The 23,118-nt window shown below is 45.7% G+C and overlaps 1 protein-coding gene across 1 annotated transcript in view; it reads right to left on the bottom strand.

The window, feature by feature from the left end:
- CWF19L2 (CWF19 like cell cycle control factor 2) overlaps positions 1-23,118 on the bottom strand; it is a 119,885-nt gene that overhangs the window by 82,603 nt on the left and 14,164 nt on the right. Inside the window, exons 5-8 of the mRNA XM_083170032.1 lie at positions 19,613-19,732; positions 10,997-11,090; positions 8,459-8,574; positions 6,721-7,349 (exon numbers count right to left, since the gene is read on the bottom strand). Of these exons, the coding sequence (XP_083026158.1) occupies positions 6,721-7,349; positions 8,459-8,574; positions 10,997-11,090; positions 19,613-19,732 (959 nt within the window). The remainder of the gene's footprint in view (positions 1-6,720; positions 7,350-8,458; positions 8,575-10,996; positions 11,091-19,612; positions 19,733-23,118) is intronic.

Raw genomic sequence — 23,118 nt, 5'->3', positions numbered from 1 at the left:
TGTGATGGTTTAATGCCATCTAGAACAATTCACATTGCAGAGTCCTGTATAACAATTCAGTTCCCTTAAGTTTTACGGATCCCCACACACGCCTGTTCTGTCACGAGACAATCCCCATGACTGTTACTTGGGAAGACGCGCTCTGTTCGTTATAGCAGACTATGAAGTATAACTGCAAACGCTTCATTTATATTCAACAAGCATCTGAAGAGACCAGGTTTTAAATCATTGAAAAGGGTGATGCGTTCTCTATCTATAGCTACCAAAGTCTCTTCTGGGGAAACCTAGCAACAGAACACACTTTCTCTATAGAACTTTTTCAAAATGGAATGCCACAATTGTGGACAGGTCCTCTTACGTAATACACAGGTACCGACTTATTGATCAGGTCCATTTTAGGAGGATACATATAAGTAGGGTGGCTCCTAGTAACATACATCTGAAAGCTTGTTTTTTTTCCCTAAAATAAATCCACCAGAAGCCATCATGGAGCAAGTCTGCAACCTTTAAAATAGATCTTTATAAAGAAGTATTGAGGACGAAATGCGCCAGGGTTTGTAATCAATTTGGGCATCGGTCCAAAAGAAATTTAAGATGGTTTGCATTCCTAATGCTTTCTACTAACAGGAAGAGATATGGAGAAAGGACGGAGCAATACGGAATAATGGCTCCTTCCTTATTATAAAGATAGGATGCAAATAAAGAATATTCAACCCCTTCTGTGTCACTCCTGTCTGTCTGCTCCACTCCTTGAGAATGTAAGCTCTCACAAGCAGGGCCTTCCCTCCTCATGTGCTTAGCTTAGAGCATGGGTATTCAAACTGTGGCCCTCCAAATGTTGTGAAACTACATGTTCCAACATGCATGGCCACATTTTTTCCTATAAGAGCACGCCAAAACGGTCAGGGCATGCTGGGACATGTAGTTCCAAACATCTGGAGGGCCACAGTTTGAAGACCCATGGCTTAGAGTGTATATGTAGAAATTGACACGGCACTCCTGTAAACCAAAGATTATGTGCCTTCTCTAGTGCAGCGGCACTTGTATGCAATGCAGATGGGGAGGAGAGGAGCTCCACTGGAATGTACCAAATGAAAGTAACAGACGGAGCTGTTTATGGCAACGTTTTGCAGCGTTGTGTGTGGCCCACAATAACGCCCTAAGTCCAATGTGCCAAATACAGTAAATAGAAACAGAAGCCAAAAGATCCATTACACCGAGCATGTGCACATATTTATATGTTTTTTTTTGTGAAAAACAAAAAATATTAGAAAAAAAATACTAAAAGTGAAGTGGGTTGCAACTGGTTTATCCGTTGTACTAATTGCCAATCTGCAAACTTCCTTCTCGGGTCGCAGTTCGCTCCTGGTATTGGGACCATGTTGCATATTAGTACGGTATAGTTATATGTCCTTGCTCAGGTGCCTTCCTTGGATGGGCCAAAGTCCCAACATATGTATTCTTCTGGAGAGAGGGCGGCGCTCGGAGACCATCAACTGGTGTAAAAAAAAACCTGTGAAGTTTATTAGGCAGTGTTTCGGGGCTTACACCCCTTTTTCAAACCACACAGAAAGGGGTGTAACCCCCGAAACATCGCCTCATAAACTTAGTGTCAGCGCTTCAGTGTCCTGTCCACTGATGCAACTATATTTGTCATGTACTTGTCCTAAATTGCCTTGTACTATAATTCTCAATTTTCTTGTGGATTTTTTCTCATTTATGTATTGTTATATGCTGCGGAACCTTTGTGGCGCCATATAAATAATAATAACAATAATAATAATAAATAGCCCATCAAGTGGTTGATGATTGGTGGGTATTTATGCCCCAGTCTAGGACTTCTTATACACAAATAATACACAGAAAATGTATTTATTAAGGACTGTATGAACTATTTTTAATGACTGCTTAGCTTAAGGAATTAGATAAAAATGTATTCAATATACTAGATATCTATACTGAAAAATATTGTATGTTGGGGAATACATCTTTTCAATGCCTTAGGTTTTATCACTATTATCTTCTATTGAAGGAGACCATTTAAAATGTAGTATACAAGTGTAGCAAGGTCTATATTTAGGATGCAGACCTGTGCCAGACTGGCATATGGTGAATTATAAATGTATTCATAAGTGCAGGTGCTTGTTTACCTGAGCCAGAATAGGCTACCAGCTCCAGCATGTTCTACACACAGACTCCCAGCCCCAACATGAGCCACGCACAGTCTCCCAGCACCAAGAGGCACCATGCACAGGCTCCAAGCTCCACCCATTGCCACACATAGAGCCCCAACACGAGTCACACACAGTCTCCCAGCACCAACAGGCACCATGCACTGGCTCCCAGCTCCAGCATGTTCTACACGCAGACTCCCAGCCCCAACATGAGCCACGCACAGTCTCCCAGCATCTACAGGCACCATGCACAGGCTCCAAGCTCCACCCATTGCCACACATAGAGCCCCAACACGAGCCACACACAGTCTCCCAGCACCAACAGGCACCATGCACAGGCTCCAAGCTCCACCCATTGCCACACAAAGAGCCCCAACTTGAGCCACACACAGTCTCCCAGCACCAACAGGCACCATGAACAGGCTCCAAGCTCCACCCAGTGCCACACACAGGCACTGAACCCAACATGAGCCACACAGTCTCCCAGCACCAAGCAGCACCATACACAGGCTCCCAGCTCCAACACGAGCCACGCACAGGCTTCCAGCTCCAACACGAGCCACGCACAGGCTCCCAGCTCCAACACGAGCCACGCACAGGCTCCCAGCTCCAACACGAGCCACGCACAGGCTCCCAGCTCCAACACGAGCCACACACAGGCTCCCAGCTCCAACACGGGCCACGCACAGGCTCCCAGCTCCAACACGAGCCACACACAGGCTCCCAGCTCCAACACGAACCACGCACAGGCTCTCAGCTCCAACACGAGCCACGCACAGGCTCCCAGCTCCAACACGAGCCACAGATGTTGACGACTGGGGGTGCCTTCTGGACGAAGTAGACAGATGTCAGCAAATAAGCACACAGTGGCACTCCCCGGGACATGCATATCCACCTTGCAGAGCTTTAAACAGGTACTGAAAACCCATCTGTTCATCAAAGCATTCTCTTCCGAATAACCTAGTACCGAGGCCTTACTCTTAACTTGTTGTTCACTTCATACCTTCAGACATCCTTGTCTACACCTCATGCCACCTGTCTATCCCTTCCTATAGACTGTAAGCTTCTTGGAGCAGGGCCGTCTTCCCTTGCACCTCAGCTCCCTCCTGCTGTCTGTACCTGCATCTCCTCTCACACGTAATCGTATTGCGCTGCTAATGGTTACCTGCGCTATTTCGGTTTTTCAGTTCCTGAAATGTTTACTTCTGTGTACACTGTATGGTTCTAATGTGTGTCACACAGATGTAGCCACGCTCATCCTTGCAGGGCCGACCCCGTTGCCACGTGCAAGTATTTAGTTCACTCCGGCGGCTCACACAAAAGCATTGAGTGCCGATGTTACTCTAAAAGGAGGAAATAATACCTTGCTAATTTGGGTTTTACAAGACTATAGCCATTAACTCAGGTGTCGTTACCCTCATCCTCCCCTGGACAAATAGAAATAAAAATCACTATATAAAAGCTCCTAAAAAAAGCTAAAATCCTTTAGTACTCTTACCCCTGCAACATTGAAAAATTCTAACAGAGCTGCTGTACACAAAAATACAGGCGCAACGAACAAGCTTTCCCAAATCTAATATAAAAGCTGTCTGCTATGTCCCATAGGAATATTTTGGCCAGAAGATAATAAATGAACCATGAATCACACATACTGTACGTTCCAGAGATTTAAGACTAAAATCAGACAAATAGACATTGGAGAGAATCTTCTTGTTTAGCACAAGAACTGCTCAATCACCGCCCATTACCGCACCTGCCCGCAAACTTTATAACTGTAACCATTAAGAACTTGTCAGAAGTTCTCCGGTGAAAATACTGGGCCTGACTGATTAATATCCAGCGTGCTGGATATTAATCACCGGGCGATAGTGACAGGCACAGCTATCGCCGCTACACACGGAGCGATGTAGGGGCATTTTCTAATAGGGCCTACACACATGCCGGTATTAAGGCATTTTCTAAGCGACTTTGCTTAGTTTGGCAAAGTAGCTTAGAAAATGCCCCTACATCAGTGTGTGTAGGGGCTATAGCGACAGCAATGCGCGTCCCCAAGTGTCGCTGGCCGAGATTGATAAGCAGTGTCCATCATTATCGGCATCGCCAGGGTTCTCTCACCGGAGAACACTGGCGCTGTCAGCTCGCTGTGTGTGGGCTGTCAGCTGTGTTGCTGAGCGACAGAGGCGCAGAACTGCCTGACCTAGCAAAGCTAGGCCGCCCTACACACATCGCTATGTGTTGAGCCCAAAAGCGATCTAGTGTGCTCGCTTAAAAAATGCCCCTGCATCCTTTTTATAGTTACTGAAAGATTTACTATACGACACATTGTACAACATATATTAGTAATGGTCATAGAACACTAGGATGCCGGAGACAACAGTGAAGGGGGCTGCCATTCCTGTTGGTCTTCCCAAGGCCTCCGTCACAACTCACCCTGGATGAGATTCGGAAATAATTTTTTTAAAAAGTAGAGTTTTTTTCCTTGCCCTTTAGTAAATGGGCACAATGACTCATGGACGTTTGTTTGTGTGCGGACAATGACCAAGTAGAACAATCATTAGGAAAAGAGCTCATTTATTCTCTGCGAGGCGAGCGCGGTCATTATGGGAATGGAGAGGAGAAGACGTCGCATTACACAGCAGCTCTCCGGCACTAATATCAGAGGAGAGCGGTGTAACTCAGTCTGCCGTATAACACACGGAGAAGAAAAGATAAAAACCTAATAGATCTGGTCCGCCGAGCCGCAGGAAACCAGAGAGCAGAGAAGCCGCGCGGTTTGAGGGGGGGGGGAAATATTTCCTCTCTGCTGGTTTCTGAGATTTGGGCTTGCAAAACCACTGGAAGCAGCAGGTGGTTATCAATTAGGAAAGCTTTCAGCAGCACTCCTCTTTTATGCTGTTTTCTTAACCTATTCGCAACATGGCAGGTCTTAAAAGAGAACGGCCTGACCTCTGCGGCTCGCTACAAAGCCTGTATTATTGCAAACACTTCTTCGTCTAAATTATTTCAAACAGCCGCTGTAGAAAGGTTGCCGGATAAAAAACGTGGAGAAAAAAAATATATATATAGCACAAAACGTATCAGCAAAACGGGTTACGGCGGAAATCTGTTATAGAGAATGTTCTATTTTAGCCTCAAGGGATCGAACGTATTCAATTTTCTTGTAGGACAAACTGTATGCATTGAATACTGTAAATAGCGGAATGATGCACAACTACTGGGATGAGAAACACAGAAAGATATGTTATTGGTAAGTGACAAAGATATTAATGTGGAATCACAAACGTCTACCATCAAGAGCGTCCACCTTAAAACATGGTGCGCTATCTAGATTACAGTATTCATGCACACCGGGGTACAATTCAGAAGTGACTGGAAAGTGGGTCGATGCTATTAAAAGGTCAACATACATTGAGTTGACCACTGGAGGTCGACACAGATGACATGTCTAAGGTCGACTGGGTCAAAATGTCAACACAAGTATTAGGTCGACATCGGGAAAACAGTCAAAAAGTCAACATGGGGTTTTTTGCTTTTTCTTTGAGCCGACATGTGTCGGCAGGCGGTATTTCATGCCCTAACATCCTTCAGGGCGTGAAGGGAGAATAAATTAGTGTGCAGAGTGCAGCAAGGAACCGTGCGAGCCACGTTAGGGGACGCAGTGCACTGATAAGGTGTCCATGTTGCCTATATCTACATTTGTGGGGGGGGGGGAGAGTGAAGAACCCATGACGACATTCCCAATGTCGATCTAATGCTGGTGTCGACCTTTGTCTGTGTCGACCTTGAGCAGTCGACCCAATGACCAATATCTGCAGCAGCGATGCATTAGTGTGTTATGCAGCACGAGGCATTGGACATAATTAGATTTCTCCTTGTATCAGTGATCTGTGCTGTGTCTTGAGACAGAGAATTCAGTTACATGTGACACTATTGGCCGGCTGTGTAACCCATGGGGTCGCGAAAGCCGGCCGCCGCAGTTCCTACAAATACGCCAGGAAATCCTCCATTTTCCGACGCCGGTCCTTGCCGAAAGCTGCAATTCATGTCTCTCGCATGCTGAGGGCCGACCCCAGCACAGGGCAAGGCTGCCCAGCAGGTTAATTGTATATATATTTGCAGTCACCTCTGGCTGCGAAGGCAGGCACTGTGCCGTTATTTTTCGTGTTTCAGCAGCTGCGTGTGACGTCACGCAGCTGCACCGAAACCATTCCAGACGTGCCTGCGTGGTCTGGACCATACCCCCTAAATGCTGCCCACCGCTGTCCATCAAACTGCAATCGCCTCCTACCGGGATGTGATTGCACTCTGAGATTCCTGCATCGCTGCGTGCGTCATTTGTAGACTGTAATTATGTATTTATGTTCATTTGTGCACCTGTTCGTATCAGCCTGAATTGTTCACTTGTGTAATTCTATACTATATGTTCTATGCATGTGCACATCACTGCGGAACTTATGTGGCGCCATATAAACTAAAATATACAGCACAACTACATTAGAAAACGTAACTACAATGTTGAAAAAGCTTATTCTCTGAATGACATTACCGTGGAGATGGTGGTCTGGCTTCAGAAGACGGAGAATCCTTTACACCTGAATCCTTATTATTGGCTTCTGTACTCGTCTTGGGGATTTTACAGTCTACATTACTAGATTGCGTCTTCGTTTCAGGTTGGCTTTTTGAGGATGTCCTCCTCCATGATGGCTGAGGATCATCACTTGTAGGTTGTGAGGAACGATTTTTTGCTGAGTCCTCATGCGATAAGCCGGACCTATGTCTTTGGGGATTAAATCCAGTGGCAAAGGACGCATTATCCTCTGCTTCAGATGGTTTTAAGAACTGGTGCTTGAGTTTGGAAGAACTCCTCTTCAGATCAGCAGTCTCTTTAAAATCTTTTGCTAGATAACCTGTACGTTCTGGTTCTGTTCCCTTGGAATAGCTTTCCTCCGCATTTGGTTTATCCAAGCGATGTTCCCCGAAAGGTCTTTGGAAAGATCGATCGTGTCTGCGATTGTCCCTGTAATGATCTCGGTTGGTTTCGTAGTCATCGGGTTTTACAAATCTCCGCGAGTCTTTGCTCCTCCAGCTATCTCTCCGGTCTTCGCGTTCTCTTTGGGGATAGTGCGATGCGGCTTTTTCTGCAGCTTCCATTTTATTTTGGAAGATTTCCATAGACTGCCCAGGATAAAAAATAAAAAATAAATGTATAAAAACAGCAAACAATTAAAGTTGATAAAAATAGGAGTGTACGGGTCATTGGGTCGAAGCAATTTAGAGCAACATGCATTAGGTCAACAGCTGAAATAGATCGATATAGCTAAGGTCGACAGGGTTGGAAGGTTGATAATGACAAGTCGACAGTAAAAAAGTTGACAAGAGTTTTTCACTTTTTTTTTTTGGTCCCAAATGTTGACATGGACACTGTCAAATTGTACTGCTGCGCTAGCCACTGTTCTATTCTCCCTCCACACCCGAGTGGATGGTAGGGCATGAAATACTGCCTGTTGGCACGTCGGCTCAAAACAAACCACATGTCGACCTTGCCATTGTCGACTAATGCTTGTGTCGAACTTCCAACCCGGTCAACCGATTGAATACCCCCCTTAGCCTCAATACGCCATGCAGTGAAAGAGGTTTTGCATAAGAGAGCCACACTGGGGTAGATGTACAAAGCAGTGATAAGGGAGGAGAAGTGATAAAGCGCCTGGTACAGTACTTTATCACCAGCCAATCAGCTCCTGACTGTTAAATTAAAGGCAGGGTTTAAAAGGGGACAGTTATGAGCTGATTGGCCAGTGATAATGTACCAGGCACTTTATCACTTCTCCTCCCTTATGTCTGCTTCATACATCTACACCTCAGTGTGTTGTTGCATCTTTATCACAAGAATCTGCATCTTTACTGCAATGAGACAAACCCGGAAATCTTGTCCGTGTGCAAATCTTTATACGAAGCGGAACATGATGTTAAACCCCCCACCCAAAAAAAATTAAATAAAAACAGCACCCACTGCCTCAAAGCCCTTCGGCTCAGTTGCACAGATATACAAATGTTGTACATCAAATTAATCAGAGCAGTCTCATAAAGACATACTTTTGCACAAAGACAAGTAACGCAAGTCGAGTCGGATGGGAGCTGTTGCGCTGAGAAGGGTTGTTTGGAGTGACTGTACCACTAGTATATGAGGACACATCAGTATGTCTGTACATTTCACTACACATTTTGATAACGGGGAAAAAAAATACAAGATGCAAATATAGAACGTGTCGCTGTATTATTCTTACACCGTATCTTTGAGCCACGATGTCCTCCAGGCTCCTCTTCTCTCTTTCGGACTGTTCCTTCATTCTCTGCAAGGATTTTTTTAACCAGCTCAGGCCCCCGTCTTCAACAAGCTGAACTAGAGGACAAACGTGACAATATAGGACACTGGGTAGGACAGCAAGGAAATCCCAACTTTTGTCTTCAAGCTTTATTGCCATGGAGACCAAGCTACAATATGCCGAGGGGATCAAAGCTATATTACATTTTGCTGTTGAGCCTTCATATTAATAATTGAATAATCAGAAGAATGTGACGGCATCTTTTTTTATGATCACCTGAATTGAAATTTTTAACATGTACATACTAGTGTGTCTTTCCAGGTAAAGCTTTGGTACATTATGAATTGCGGCACAGAGTTTGCTTAAGAGCCTCCAGCTCCTGTACAATGTGGCCTGAAATTGCATTGTATTTACATCGCTAAGTGAATAAGAAGCACAGACTACATTGACTGAAATGATATGAGGCATGTGTAGTAATTCCGCTAGGATCAGGGCTGGGTAACGGCTTCAGTAATGTCGGTGGGACGGCCCCACCAACATCACTGATGGGGGCGTGCCCATATCATTTTAAATTAGTGCAGGCTGTTTGTGCCACTATCCACGTCGGCATGGAGTTGATTTTATATAGTGTGGCGGGCGCAGGGAGCTACCAAGCCCGAAGCGTGGCGAGCGCAGCGGGCCCCGCGAGGGGATGCGGATTACTTTACAAAAACTAAAAATAGGTAAAAACATTAGGATTCGCCTATCCAGGTGTTTTTTGTTTGTGCTGTTTTTTTCACCAAATCAGCACTGTAATTGAATGGGTTGAATTGAAAATTGCCACCAAACGAATACAGTGTATATGGCAGTGTTTTTCAACCACTGTGCCGTGGCACGCTAGTGTGCCTTGAGCTGTTCTCAAGTGTGCCTCCAGATCTAGAGATGCCCAAACTAGTTTACAGCCACCACCAGTGCAAGTGTTATTTACTGGTCTCTTCTTTTCATGTAAATGGCCAATGTATTTTTTTTGTTACCTGTGGGGACCAGTGTGATTGTTTCTTATATAGGGATTGTAAGCTTGCGAGCAGGGCCCTCCTACATTTTGACTGTCTGTAAATACCCTGTTTTGTTGTTTCACTGTCTGCTATTGTAAAGCGCAACGGAATATGCTGCGCTATATAAGAAACTGTTAATAAATAAATAAAACAGGTTTGTTTTTTTTCCTGTGGGGGCCAATGTGTTTTGCCCTGTGGGGATCTCATGGTGTGCCTTGTCAATTTTAAAATCTTATTTTGTGTGCCGCAAGGTAAAAAGGTTAAGATCACTGGTATATGGTATAAATATAACATTAATACATTCTCTGTTTAGTCTTCTGTACAATCCCCAAGAAATCTGATCATGACACTACCGTATGTGGATATTCCCGACTATGGAAAAATTCTAAATACTATAGACCGATATCCTATCGCTGCACAGAGAGGAGTGCCACGGTTCTTGGTGTCAAACGGTGAAACATTATTAGAACATGGGTTCTCAGAGAGGTGAGGAAAGGTATACATACTGTATACACACACACAACGTTCCAAAATTCTTGCCAACAGGTGTGGTATAGCAGGTCAACAATGTCTAGGTCCAAAAGATGGACATGCCCAAGGTCGACGCAAGTTTTTTCACTTATTTTTGGAGTCCACCTCAGCTCTCGGACCTCCAATTAGCATAACGCTTCGCTCACCAAGCTCCTTTCTGAGCTATATCTTTCACAATATCACCTGGTGTGTACACTACGGCCCTTATTCAGATCTGATCGCAGTACAAATTTGTTCTCAAAATTGGCAAAACCATGTGCACTGCAGGTGGGGCAGATGTAACATGCGCAGAGAGAGTTAAATTTGGGTGGGGTGTGTTGAAACTGAAATCTAAATTGCAGTGTAAAAATAATGCAGCCAGTATTTGCCCTGCACAGAAACAGAATAACTCACACAAATCTAACTCTCTCTGCACATGTTACATCTGCCCCACCTGCAGTGCACATGGTTTTGCCCGTTTTGAGAACAAATTTGTACTGCGATCAGAACTGAATAAGGGTCTTAATATCGTTAACTACGTGCACGATTAACAATGATTGAGGTCTGCAGAACATGCAGGTCAATTTGACCAAATATGACGTAACTGAACGATATGGGTGGCATCGCCCAGTCAGCTAGTAAGTTTGGGGGCTTAAATCTCAATTTTTCCATCTTGCGAACTGAAAAGTCGCCTCCGATTTACAGCAGAAAGAACTGGGAACTTTATAAAACCGTTCTCTGAGGGACGCCAGCATGAGAAGGATTAATATTTTTCTGTTAATGCAATACACGGTTTAAAGATGAAAAAGATAAAAATTGTATCAGAATACATTTCTGTGGCAGCAGAACAGCAATCTCTACTCTCTCGGGCCCCTCGGACTCCTCAGTGTGACAGTGATATATACCAGCAGACAAGCTAAGCATAGGATGCCACGGCAATGGAAATTGCATTTACCTTTTTTAACTGAGGTTACATCTCCCTCCGCTGGTGGCAATCCTGAACCACCGTCCTTCCAAAATGGGTTTAATTCCCTGGCTAGAAGCTTTTCCTGAAATAAATACAAACGCTCATTTTCAATAAACTCTGCAATCTCTCCAAAACGGTTTTGTAAGAAGTGTAATAGATCAGAGAGAACACAGTATGCGCCAGGTCCCTTATTTCACAACTGAGCAGGAGACTAGAAACAGTGAAGAAACCCATTTGCAAAAGGAAACCCAAGAAAAAAAATAGCTGAAAGTAGAATGTCGGTATTTATCATCTTCCCTGGTTTGTTTTCTATTGTCTGTTATTAACGATTAAAAATGATGTACATGGTCAAGGCCATCACAGTCACATGATGTATAGGGAGCAGTGGTGCTTTGAAATACTGCCTCTGAGCTCTGTGTGACCTGTAAACATCCACACTTCCTTCTTTCACCTGCCATCACATGGAGTGTTAAGGTGGGTATGAGTCTCTGGTGTTAAGGTGTGTGAGTGTATAGTGCAACTAAGTGATAGAGATCTTGAAAATGTAATAATGATTTGTAAGATACAGTAGCTCAGAAAAATGCAAGTACGGATGGGTCAGGTCCCATCCTGGCTGGCGGGTCGCCAGAACGTCCTCGCTGGTGACCCGCCAGCAGCCGCACCAGCGAATACACTGAGACGCACGCGCGTCTCAGTCTCCGTCGCCAGCGCGACGGAAACCCTGTCCGTCTCCGCCTCAGGGAGACGGACAGGGTTAGGGGGGGATGCGGGCAGGCGGCGGGGACCCGGGGGAACGGATGGAAGCGCCGTCGGAAGGGGACACGCGCGCGCCTCTCGTGCGCGCGCGTCCCCTTCTCACCATCGCCATGGCGCTGGCGGGGGATGGCGGCTGGCGACGCCAGCGCCATCCCCTGCCAAGATGGGACCTGACCCATCTGTATGCTTAAAATGTTACTTCACTTATGATGAAAAGAAAAGTAATAGGGCATGCCTGGCAGCAACCATCACACAGTACCTACAGTATGTATGCAGCATGCACATCATTTGGCACAACCACCTATTGCCCCAGTCAACTGAAGAGGCCAACTGTATGTGTATAAGGGAAAATTGTACAGGCCCGACACTGATGTGAACCAGACCAGTCTGATCACACATTGAGGGCCAGATGTACTAAGCTTGAAAAGTGATAAAATGGAGAGTGATAAACCACCAGCCAATCAGCTCCTACCTGCCATGCCAGAGGCTGTGTTTGAAATATGACAGGTAGGAGCTGATTGGTTGGTGGCATACCACTCTCCATTTTATCACTTTTCAAGGCTTAGTATATCTCGCCCTCTGGATGACCAATGACATGTAGGATCACTGGTGGAGAACTACAGTATGTTGTGGCTGTAAAGATGTTTGCAATGGTGCAGGGACTGTTCTGCCCTATCTACGCATAGGCATATGTAGTCTATATCACCTTGCATGTATACAGAAAGTAATGCAAAAAAGCTACATTTGTCCATTCATGTATCAGCTGTAAATATCTGAATTAAATCCCCCAGTCCGTACAAAGCAGATCTAGAATGTGAGAAATATAAGAGGGGCTTAAATAATCAGTGTGGAATTGATAAACTCCCTATCATCATCTAACAGCAGAGTCACACAGTAGAAGAATGAGCAATACCTGCCGGGGGGAAATGCAGAATCGCAATGTTACAGCATCTAGTGTTCATTCTAGCACCCGCCATCTTTGAAAACCCATGCAGTTTCTCTTCCCTGCCTGGGGTGTCGCTGTCTGCTGTGGTGTTTCTAGCACAGGTCTGGTTTCCTTATCAGTGCTGATATACAGACCACACTTTGCAAGAAGCACTACAGCAGACAGCGACACCCCAGGCAGGGAAGATTTTCAAAGACGGTGGGGACTAGATTGAACACTAAGCATCTAGTGTGATAAATTACAGTATACTCCAACATGACTCATTCCATTAGGTACAAAATGCTCTGTTCCTGCAGATGTGAGCCTGCAGCACAGTCCAATATTCAAAAAGGGGAGCCACGACAACTGCCACCCCAAACATTACTGTCCTGGACTCACTGACAGTTGACCGACAATGGCTAGGTCGCTACTCAAAAGGTCGACATGAGTTTAAAAAAAAAAAATACATTTTTGTGCCGACAGTCAGTATTTCATGCCCTACCAAAAATGTGAAAAACTCATGTTGACCTTTTGACTGTCAACCTAGCCATTGTCGACCTAGTATGAGTCGACCCAATGACCCATACCCCTTTAAACCACCCATTCAACACCTCTCACAGGGCCAGATTCTCTAAGCTTCAAAAGTGATAAAATGGAGAGTGATAAACAGCCAGCCAATCAGCTCCTACCTGCCATGTCACCGACTGTGTTTGAAAAATGTCAGACAGGAGCTGATTGGCTGGCCGTTGATCACTCTCCATTTTATCGCTTTTGAAGCTTAGAGAATCTGGCCCTGTGAGAGGTGTTGAATGGGTGGTTTAAAGGGGTATGGGTCATTGGGTCGACTCATACTAGGTCGACAATGGCTAGGTTGACAGTCAAAAGGTCAACATGAGTTTTTCACATTTTTGGTAGGGCATGAAATACCGACTGTCGGCACAAAAATTAATTTTTTTTAAAAAAACTCATGTCGACTTTTTGAGTAGCGACCTAGCCATTGTCGACCTTCAGTGGTCAACCCAATGCATGTCGTCCTAATGACGTATACCGTTTAAAGGAGAGGGAGGAGTCAAGAATGCTAGAAGAGATAGTCGTTCCATCAATGGTGAGTGAAATTATGGGAGGTGGGGTTATCGGTGGGGGGGGGTGATCAGCTCAGGTCTTATGGTGCCCATACACGGTGCACTGCACACCGTGCGTTTTAAAATAGATCGCATCCAGTTCAAAATGCATGCATTTTGAACTAGATGCGATGCAATCTAGTTAAAAAAATACAGGCAGCGCATAGTTTATGTGCTGTGCGATGCGATGTGTGCGGGAGCGCGCATCACACGGTGTTTGGGCACCATTAGACATGTTAAGTTTAAGAAAGTGCTGGAACATGCAAGATGAGATAGCAGAGAGACAGCTGGAAATACAAGTGAAGAGAGAGGGAGAGAGGTCAGGAGAGGAGAGGTAGATTTGAGTATCATCAGCATAGAGGTTACAATGGAGGTTGAATGAGCTCACCTAGCGATGAAGTATAGAGAGATAAAAGGAAAGGACCAAGAAGAGCCTTGGGGGACACTTACTGTCAGTGGACGTGCAGGGGAGGCGGAGTAATGAGAGGAGACAGAGAAAGAGCGGTCAGAGAGGCAGGAAGATAGCCAGGAGTAAGCAGTATCACGCAGACCAAGGGAGTGAAGGAATTGGAGAAGGAGAGGGTGGTCCACCGTGTCAAAAGCAACAGAGAGGTCAAGTTAAATAAGCAAGGAGTAGTGGTCCTTAGATTTGGCAGCATGAAGATCATTGCATACTTTTGTGAGAGCAGTTTCAGTGGAGTGGAGAGGATGGAAGCCAGACTGGAGTGGATCAAGCAGTGAGTGGGATGGAAGAAACGCAGCAAGGCGGTTATAGACAATGTACTCAAGGAGTTTGGAGGCAAAAGGAAGGAGAGGGATTGGACGGTGGATGGAGAGAGAGAGATAGAATCAAGGGTAGGTTTTTTAAGAACAGGGGAGACAAGGGCATCCTCGAAGGCAGAAGGACAGTGCCAGATGAGAAGGAGAGACTGAAGAGATGTGCCAGGTGGGAACAGGAAGAAGGAGAGGGACGACAGAGGAGGCAGTACCATCTGTCATTATTAATCATTTGCATTTAATCTCCTTCATTTATTACCATAAGGATGGTATAAGCATACTGCAAACCAGAGACAGGGTTCTATGTCCTAAGCCTTGGAGAAAGAAGGATAAAGCACCAACCAACCAGTTCCTGTCATTTTTCAAACACAGCCTGGTAAAGTGATAAAGTGGTATGTGATAACGCACCAGCCAATTGACTCAACTGTTATTTTTCAAACACAGCTGATGCATTATCACGTTACACTTTACCAGGCTTAATACATCGGCCCCTAACTTTTCTACCGGTCAGATTAGTTCAAACCAAGACGCGACAACTGCAAATGATCTATTAATGAATGCCAACGTCATACCATGGACTATAACACAGGCCATACAAACGGCCCAAGCAGAAAATGAACCTGCAGCGACTTTAATAACGTGACGCAGCAAACTTGAACAATACATTTCAATTTGCGCGTGAGGAGATTAAGCCGAGAGCAGCGAAAGAACACATGCATAGAGTTCAATGCTGTCTAGTCTGTGTGATGCATGACCTTGAGAAAGCCCCAGCGAGAGACAAATATTGTCAGCAGGAACATTAAAGCTCCCTGATCGCCAGAGCAGCGGTACAGAGAAATGCCTCAGGCAGTGAGCTCCGCGCGCAGCTTACAGGTTATGTTTATAAGATGCAAAGGCAAACAATATTCCCCAGCAGAGACAGCAACATTACAGCCTGATAACAGATAAATACGGAGGAAGCGGGAAGACGGCAGATACATTATTTATAAGCAAGGTTTCATTTCACCAGGATTTATCATTAAATGATTAGCAAAATGAAAACACACAAATCATTCTGTGCAAACCGCACATGGGCAGTCACATGATCACATCATCCAAGATCTCAATCTTCTCAACTAGTATTTCCCATGGATTTCTTCCATCAGTACCTGTTATATTAAGAGTGTTAGTGTTCCTTCTAGGAACAGGGGCGGGCAGGGCGCCGCTGCATGGGGGCAGCGTCAATGGGGCGGACCGGGCCCGGTGACGTCACTGGTCTGGGCGGTCCCAGGCCGCCAACGTCACAAAAGGGGCCCCGAAAAAGTGGCGGGCCTGGCCACCGTCAAAAAAAGGGGCGGGCCCGGTCGCCGTCATCACTGAAGGGGGCGGGCCCGGCCGCCCCGAAGGCTCTGCACTGCCGGGGAAGCACCGGGCACCGCTATATACTGCGGCGTCTTTCATGGGCAGCTGACGCGAAGGAAGTCAAATAAAAGACAGTAAAGAAATAAAGAAGTCTCTTAAGGCCCATACACACTGGGCGACTTTGAGCTGAAAGCAGCTCAGTTTTGTCATTTGAGCAGCTTTCAGCTCCAAAGCCGAACAGTGTGTATGGCCGGACAATGAGGGCTGATGCGCGGTACCGAATCATCGTTCGCCCTCTGTGACAATCGCTTGCCAGGGGGAAAATTGCTCAGTGTGTATGTTAGGGATCAGTTTCAATAAGCCACTTTCAACCTCCTAGTAAACTGGATAAGCGGAAAGCCTTTACCCTCTACCCTTGAATGCTTTTCCTTCTCTTATTGAAGGGTCAATTTTATTTATTTATAGTTACTTATAGAGCGCAGAAAATTGTGTTATGCTTTATAATAGGAAACAGTGATCATACAAACTGGGTAGTAACAAACAGACAGAGGTAAGAGGGCCCTGCTTGCAAGCTTACAATTGGATAGGGAATAATAGGAGGGATGCATAAGGATAGAATTTGGTACTTGTGGATTATCACGGCTCCCATCGCATGCCATATATAGTGGCATGCGATTTTTGCAGTTTTTTACCATCTTTTACAAAATCGCATGCGATCTTTAACAGAAAAGCATCCAAATGCATTGAAATTAGTATCAAACATGTTCAATGGCCCCCAAATGTCATTTTTGAGGCTGTACCACCCCCACTATCAACGCGAACCCGAAGCGTGGCGAGCGGCGGCGGCGGTACGCGTCCTACGACCTTTTCATACCCCCACTATCCACGTCGGCGTGGAGTTGAGAATAGAAAGTGTGGCGAGCGCAGCGAGCCACTGAGCCCGAAGCGTGGTGAGCGCAGCGAGGCCCGCGAGGGGACGCGGACACCTGTGAAGCCCGTGAGGGGACGCGGATACCTGTGAAGGTATCCGTGTCCGCTCGCCATGCTTCGGGCTCGGTGGCTCGCTGCGCTCGCCACACTTTCTATTCTTAACTCCACGCCGACGTGGATAGTGGGGGTATGAAAAGGTCGTAGGACGGGTACCGCTGCGCTCGCCACGCTTCGGGTTCGCGTTGATGGTGGGGGTGGTACAGCCTCAAAAATGACATTTGGGGGCCATTGAACATGTTTGATACTAATTTCAATGCATTTGGATGCTTTTCTGTTAAAAATCATTTTTTGCTATGCGATGCACATCGTGGGAGCCGTGTTAATCCACAAGTACCTAGAATTCCATAGCATGGCAGTCCTACCAGATTACAAGTCCTGATGGGATGCAATGAGATATGAATGCTACTGGAGGTTGTGTGGGGGTCCTGGAATACGATAAGCTAGCCTAAAGAGGAGACTTTTCAGGGAATGCTTGAAAGTTTGGAAGCTAGAGGAGAGTCTTAAGGTGCATACACACTACAATTTTTTTGACCAATTTCGTTCATCTCGGCCAATCTGAACGAAATTGGTCAAAATATCTTTCAGTGTGTTTGAGATGAACGATGAATGATGATGCGCATACCCGCCAGTTGTTCATCAAGGTTGTTCGTCAACTGTGCATGCAGCTCAATTTGGATATCTTTCAAAAAGAGCCTATAAACTGTAGCTAGATCTTTCGTCTTTCGTCAACATTTTTCGTCCAGGACACTGGGTTCAAGGGAAATGTCTTTCAATGAAATTGGTCAAAAAAAATTGTACAGTGTGTATGCACCTTAGTGTACGTGGAAGGGTATTCCATATGCTGCCTGATGGAAGTCCTGCAATTGTGAATGGGATCTAGTAATGAGTGTGGATGAGAGACGTAGATCTTGTGCAGAGAGGAGAGGTCGGGTGGGGATATATTTTGAGATAAGCAAAGAGATATAAGTCGGTGTAGTCAGGTTAATGGCCTTGAATGTGAGTAGAAGTATTTTATATTGAATACAGTACAATACAGGCAACCAATGGAGGGAACAAAAGAGCAGATCAGCAGACTAAGAACATGTAGCTAAGAAGATCAGCCTCAAAGCTATTTACTAAGACATGGAAGGAGGAAAAAATGGACAGAGATAAAGTACCAGCCAACCAGCTCCCAACTATGATTTTTCAAACACAACCTGAACTTTGACAGTTGTGAGCTGATTGGCCAGTACTTTATCTCAGTTCACTCAGGGTCAGAATAAGGGCCTAATAGACCTGGAGCTGAAACATGTTCAAGGGCCTATGAGAAGTAGACAGGCGAGGCCAATGCCATGTAGAACCCACACACTATAAGCCCCAGTGTCTCCATAAATGTATATATAAAAGTACAAACTTTGCATAAATGTGTAAAATAGGAATGCATTTTAAAACGTATGATTTATGGCCAACCATGTGACCGGCTGGTGTCGGTCTGGTGATCATCATGCGGTCATGATGGTGGGACAAATTTTATAAGGAGGCCTGGAGCTGCATCTCCATCCGCCCCATTGTTATTCTGGCCCTGGGTCCACTTTAGCTTCATACAAGGTTCAGTAAATAGATCCCTTAGTATGTCAGCTTGGATGGAATTATCCTTTAACCCCTTGCCGCAGCGGGCATACCACTTTACATTAGGTGAGCACCAGTGGTACCTCCAGCGGAGCACCACTGGCGCACTACCTTTAGGGCCCCCCCGTCACCCCCCCTCCTGTCGCCTCCCACCCCCTCCGGCGATCGTACCCGGAGCGTTCCTGCCGCCATTCACTGTGATGAAGGCTCGGGGATGGTTGGCGCGGCTCGGGGGGGGGGGCGCGACTCGGGAGAGTTTGCGGAGTCCTCCCAAGCCGCCGGGAAACATCCCCAAGCCTGCCGCCTGTGTGATGACTGACAGGCGGCAGGGGGAAGCAGCGTCAGGGGAGCTCCGGCGTACTAACGCCGGAGCGGAGGTGAGGGGGGGGAGCTGAGGTGAGGAGGGGGGAGCGGCGGCTTCCTAGATTCTGTGGTGGGTTTTGCTGGGGCAGGACAAACCTGCCCTAGTAGGTTTGTCCTGCCCCAACAAAACCCACCACTCAAGGGGTTAAATCAGTGGTTCTCAACCTTGGTCAAGTACCCCCAACTGTTCATGTTTAAAACACAGGTAGGGGCACAGGTGCACTCATTACCCACAGGTGGCCCTAATTAGTTCACTTGTGATTTTGGGGGTTATTCAGATTCAATCGGTCCCCTGGTTTTTAATGCACATATGTGCAGCCGCTGTGTGCGAGAACCCACAGAAGTCCAGGCGTGGGGCGGTGGGCTGGGCAATTTGCATATGGAAACGCCCAGCGTTTCAAGGGTGTTCCCATGAGAATGCTGGGCATTACCAAGCAAATTGCCTGGTGACGCGGGTGTGGGGGACGTCCTGACCTCGCACAGGTGTCTCAGATCTGCGAGCGCTGAATAAGGGCGCCGGTGTGGAGACCTGGAAAACATGCACTGTTGGGGGTACTTGAGGACCACTGCTTTAAATAATGCATTAAATACACATTCCAGAAACAAATCAATACCGGCAGCCCAATACAGAACTTGGGAACACAAAGTTTGCCAACTGAACTATTAAATGCAATTCACCGAAGACTCCAGTTTACACGGCTTCCAGATGAATGACTTTCTTACCTTTTCTACGGCTTCGGCTTTTTCACGCTCCACCGTTTTTTCCTTTTGTTTTTCTGCTCTTAATGCGGCTGTTGATGTTGCTTTCAGAGACATAAAGTCTAAGGTCATCCACTCGTCCCTCTGAAATGGAAGCGCGGGTTCATTTAGCATTACAAAAACATACAGCGGCTCTTTGTTCTCATGGGTAAAAAGCTTTCGCAGACCACACAAGATCTGTCAGGTACCTAAGTGGATTCGGCGACATCGGTGCACCGCTAGCACCTTATATTATGCAGGATTCTCACGTAAGAGTCGGGAGTGCTTCTGGCTTGTTTCACATGGATGTGTGCACCAGACAAGACCCGGAAACAAGCTCATATTTTATGGTGTATATGCATAAAGTGAGGGGCATTAGAGAAGCTTCCAACCAATCAGGCAGCTAAGACCTCATCACACGTAGCTGCTACTGCTGTTTATGGGGAACGCTCACATGTAGCACTACAGAGATCAGCAATAGAGCGGTTCTATTTTGAAATGAAACATTGCAGTGAGGGTGCGGATCGGTCTTTTCATGTAGCCGGAGCCAAAACTATCTAGGGCAGATTTTACAGCCTGATGAACGGCTACAGTGTGTTATAGTTTGTACGATTGGTTCTCCATAACGTAGAACACCGGTTTAATGACGGGTAGAATCTAGACCAGTGATGGCTAACCTTGACACTCCAGCTGTTGTTGAACTACACATGACAGCATGCCATGCTACAATTTTGCTATTTGGCCATGCTAAAACTGATGCAGGGCATGCTGGGATGTGTAGTTCAACAACAGCTGGAGTGTCAAGGTTAGCCATCACTGGTCTAGATGAACAGCCGTAGTTAGAAGGGGGTCACATCAGTTTGCCTGGTGTCCATATTTCCAGATTTAAAAAACACTGGTTCCGAGGGAGAGTTGAACATACAAATATGTCCATGTATGTTGTTATGGGTGTTGATCATTTCATCGACCACACTTAGGTCGACAGTTATTAGCTCGACACCGTTAGGTCAACATAGGTGAAGGTCGACAGGTGTCTAGGTCAACATAGTGTTAGGTCAACAAGTCGGAAGGTCAACATGGCTTTTTTTAATGTTCTTTGACCTGAATGTCGACACAGTCGACATGGACACAGATGGAAGTCAACCGCAGCCGCTCGCTATGCTTCAGGCACGGTGCCTCGCAACGCTCTCCCTAGTGGATGGTAGGGCATGAAATTCCTCCTGTCGGCACATGTCGCTCAAAAAACAGTAAAAAAAAAAAAACATGTCGACTTTCCGACCTAACCCATGTCGACCTAACGCTATGTTGACCTAAACACGTCGACCTAAACCCACGTCGACCTAAACCCACGTCGACCTAAACCCACGTCGACCTAAACCCACGTCGACCTAAACCCACGTCGACCTTGTCTTATGTGGACCTAGACACCTGTTGACCTTTACCTATGTCGACCTAGACACCTGTCGACCCAACGGTGTCAACCTAAGTGGTGTCGACAATATGACCATATCCCATTGTTGTTTGACAGTATGCCACACTGTGGCAATGTTCACACCATACAATCATAGGCGTGCGCAGCACGTTTTATTAGGGGGTGCACCACCTATTGTGCATGTCTAACAACACCCATTGGGTGCGTCTAACACCACCAATCAGGCGTGTCTACCATCATCTATTGGCACTCACTACAATATAAAAGTCTCTCAGCCTATTTCAGTCAGTTTTTAATCTTCTTATTACTCTCTGTAACAGTTCATGCAAATAAAGTCAAAAACATATATGGATGACACAGGTATGTAGTGATATGACAATGGTCTAGTACAATTAACAATGCAAAACACACAGAATTGAATGATGGGCTCTTCTTTTAATAGAATACAGTTCTAAAAAGCAAAAGTCTTTGGTAAACAGTATTGTTGGTTGCTAGCGGCAGGGAGGTGTTTATAAGGGCGGGCACAGCATTAGGGGGTGCCTGTGCACCCCTAACACTCTATGTGCGCACGCCTATGCATACAATCCTATGGAAACCTAGGTGTGAATACCACTCATACCCACAGCGTACATTCAGATGCTAGCTATTATTTTCTAGAAGGTGCTAAATAAGTAGCATGGGATTGGTTGCTATGGACAACCCATCTTCAATAAAACTCCCTCTTAGTACATCTACCCCACCACCTCAGGAGGCAGTGTACCTCTTCAATGCAGAAACGGAATACCTAAGTCTGCAATAATAAAAGGGGGGGAAATCAATTTGTTTGATTTTTCAGCTAGCAGGCAAAAAGGTCTTTCCTTATTGCATTGTGGACTTTTTCCCCACTGATGGCGATTCCCTTTTGTAAAACAGAGTCGAAAAATCAGAACTTTAATTGAATAGGTGGAATGTAAATTCAACCTAAAATCGTCTGACTTTAATTCAAGGGATTGAATAAAAATATCATATGATACGTTCAGGAATGGCCACCATTTGTATACACAGTCCTCTGTTATCAGGGCCTCAAATGTAATTGGACAAATTTAACAAAAACCTAAATAGAAAGCTCATTTTTAAACCTTTGTGAGAATCCTTTGCAGACAATGACTGCCTGATGTCTGGTACTAATGGATATCCCCAAATTGCTGGGTTTTCTCCTTGGTTATGCTCTGTCAGGCCTTTACTGCAGTAGTTTGTAGTTTAAGCCTATGGAGGGTATTCAATATGGGATTCCGACTGTCGGAAATGTCCATGATATTTGGACAGTCGGAATCCCAGGCCATTTTCGTTTGATCCAACAGTAACTCGATAGTCAGAATTCAATGTTTGGGCTGCCAAGTGTTGGAAAGTCCGTTGATCGATGAAAACGGCAGCAGATTGTTGAAAAATGACTGTAAATTGAACAATCCGCAGTGTTTACGACAAAACAGATTGGACTTTTTTTTTTTTTTTTAAGTCGGATCTGACACCCTCCAATGCTGTTGTTAACGGCAGTATTGATTTGGTGAGTGCCGATACTGCTCCTGTCGGGAAATATCGGAGCATATGGAATACCCCATATCACTCTTCAGCAAGTAAAATGCATGCGTGACCGGGTTGTGAGACCAGATGACGATTCAGCCATTGTAGAATATTCCAGCTGTTTGCGTCAAAAACTCTGGAGTTGCTTTCACAGTATGTTTTGGGCCACTATCTGTACTGTGAAGGGCCATCCAATAAACTTTGCTGAATTTGCCTAAATCTGAGCTGGTAGTATATCCCTATACAGTACATTGAGAAATCGTCAAGCTGTTTCTGACTTCCGTCACATTATTAGTATACACTAGTGAGCCAGTGCTATAGGAAGCCATGCTGGAACGAGTCGTCACACTGCATCCGCCATGTTTTATACATAATGGGGTACAATCAATACCGTCGGCAGTCCCTGGCGGCGAGCTATATGGTAAACAGTGCCGATAGCTTGTCGTCACAGAATTCAAAGCTTTCCCCTTCACTCGCCATTTCCATCTTGCTGGTTCCT

This window comes from Crinia signifera, chromosome 2 (assembly GCF_055691185.1).
Source record: "Crinia signifera chromosome 2, ASM5569118v1, whole genome shotgun sequence".
Classification (NCBI taxonomy): Eukaryota; Metazoa; Chordata; class Amphibia; order Anura; family Myobatrachidae; genus Crinia; species Crinia signifera.
This window is presented reverse-complemented; position numbering and strand designations above follow the sequence as displayed.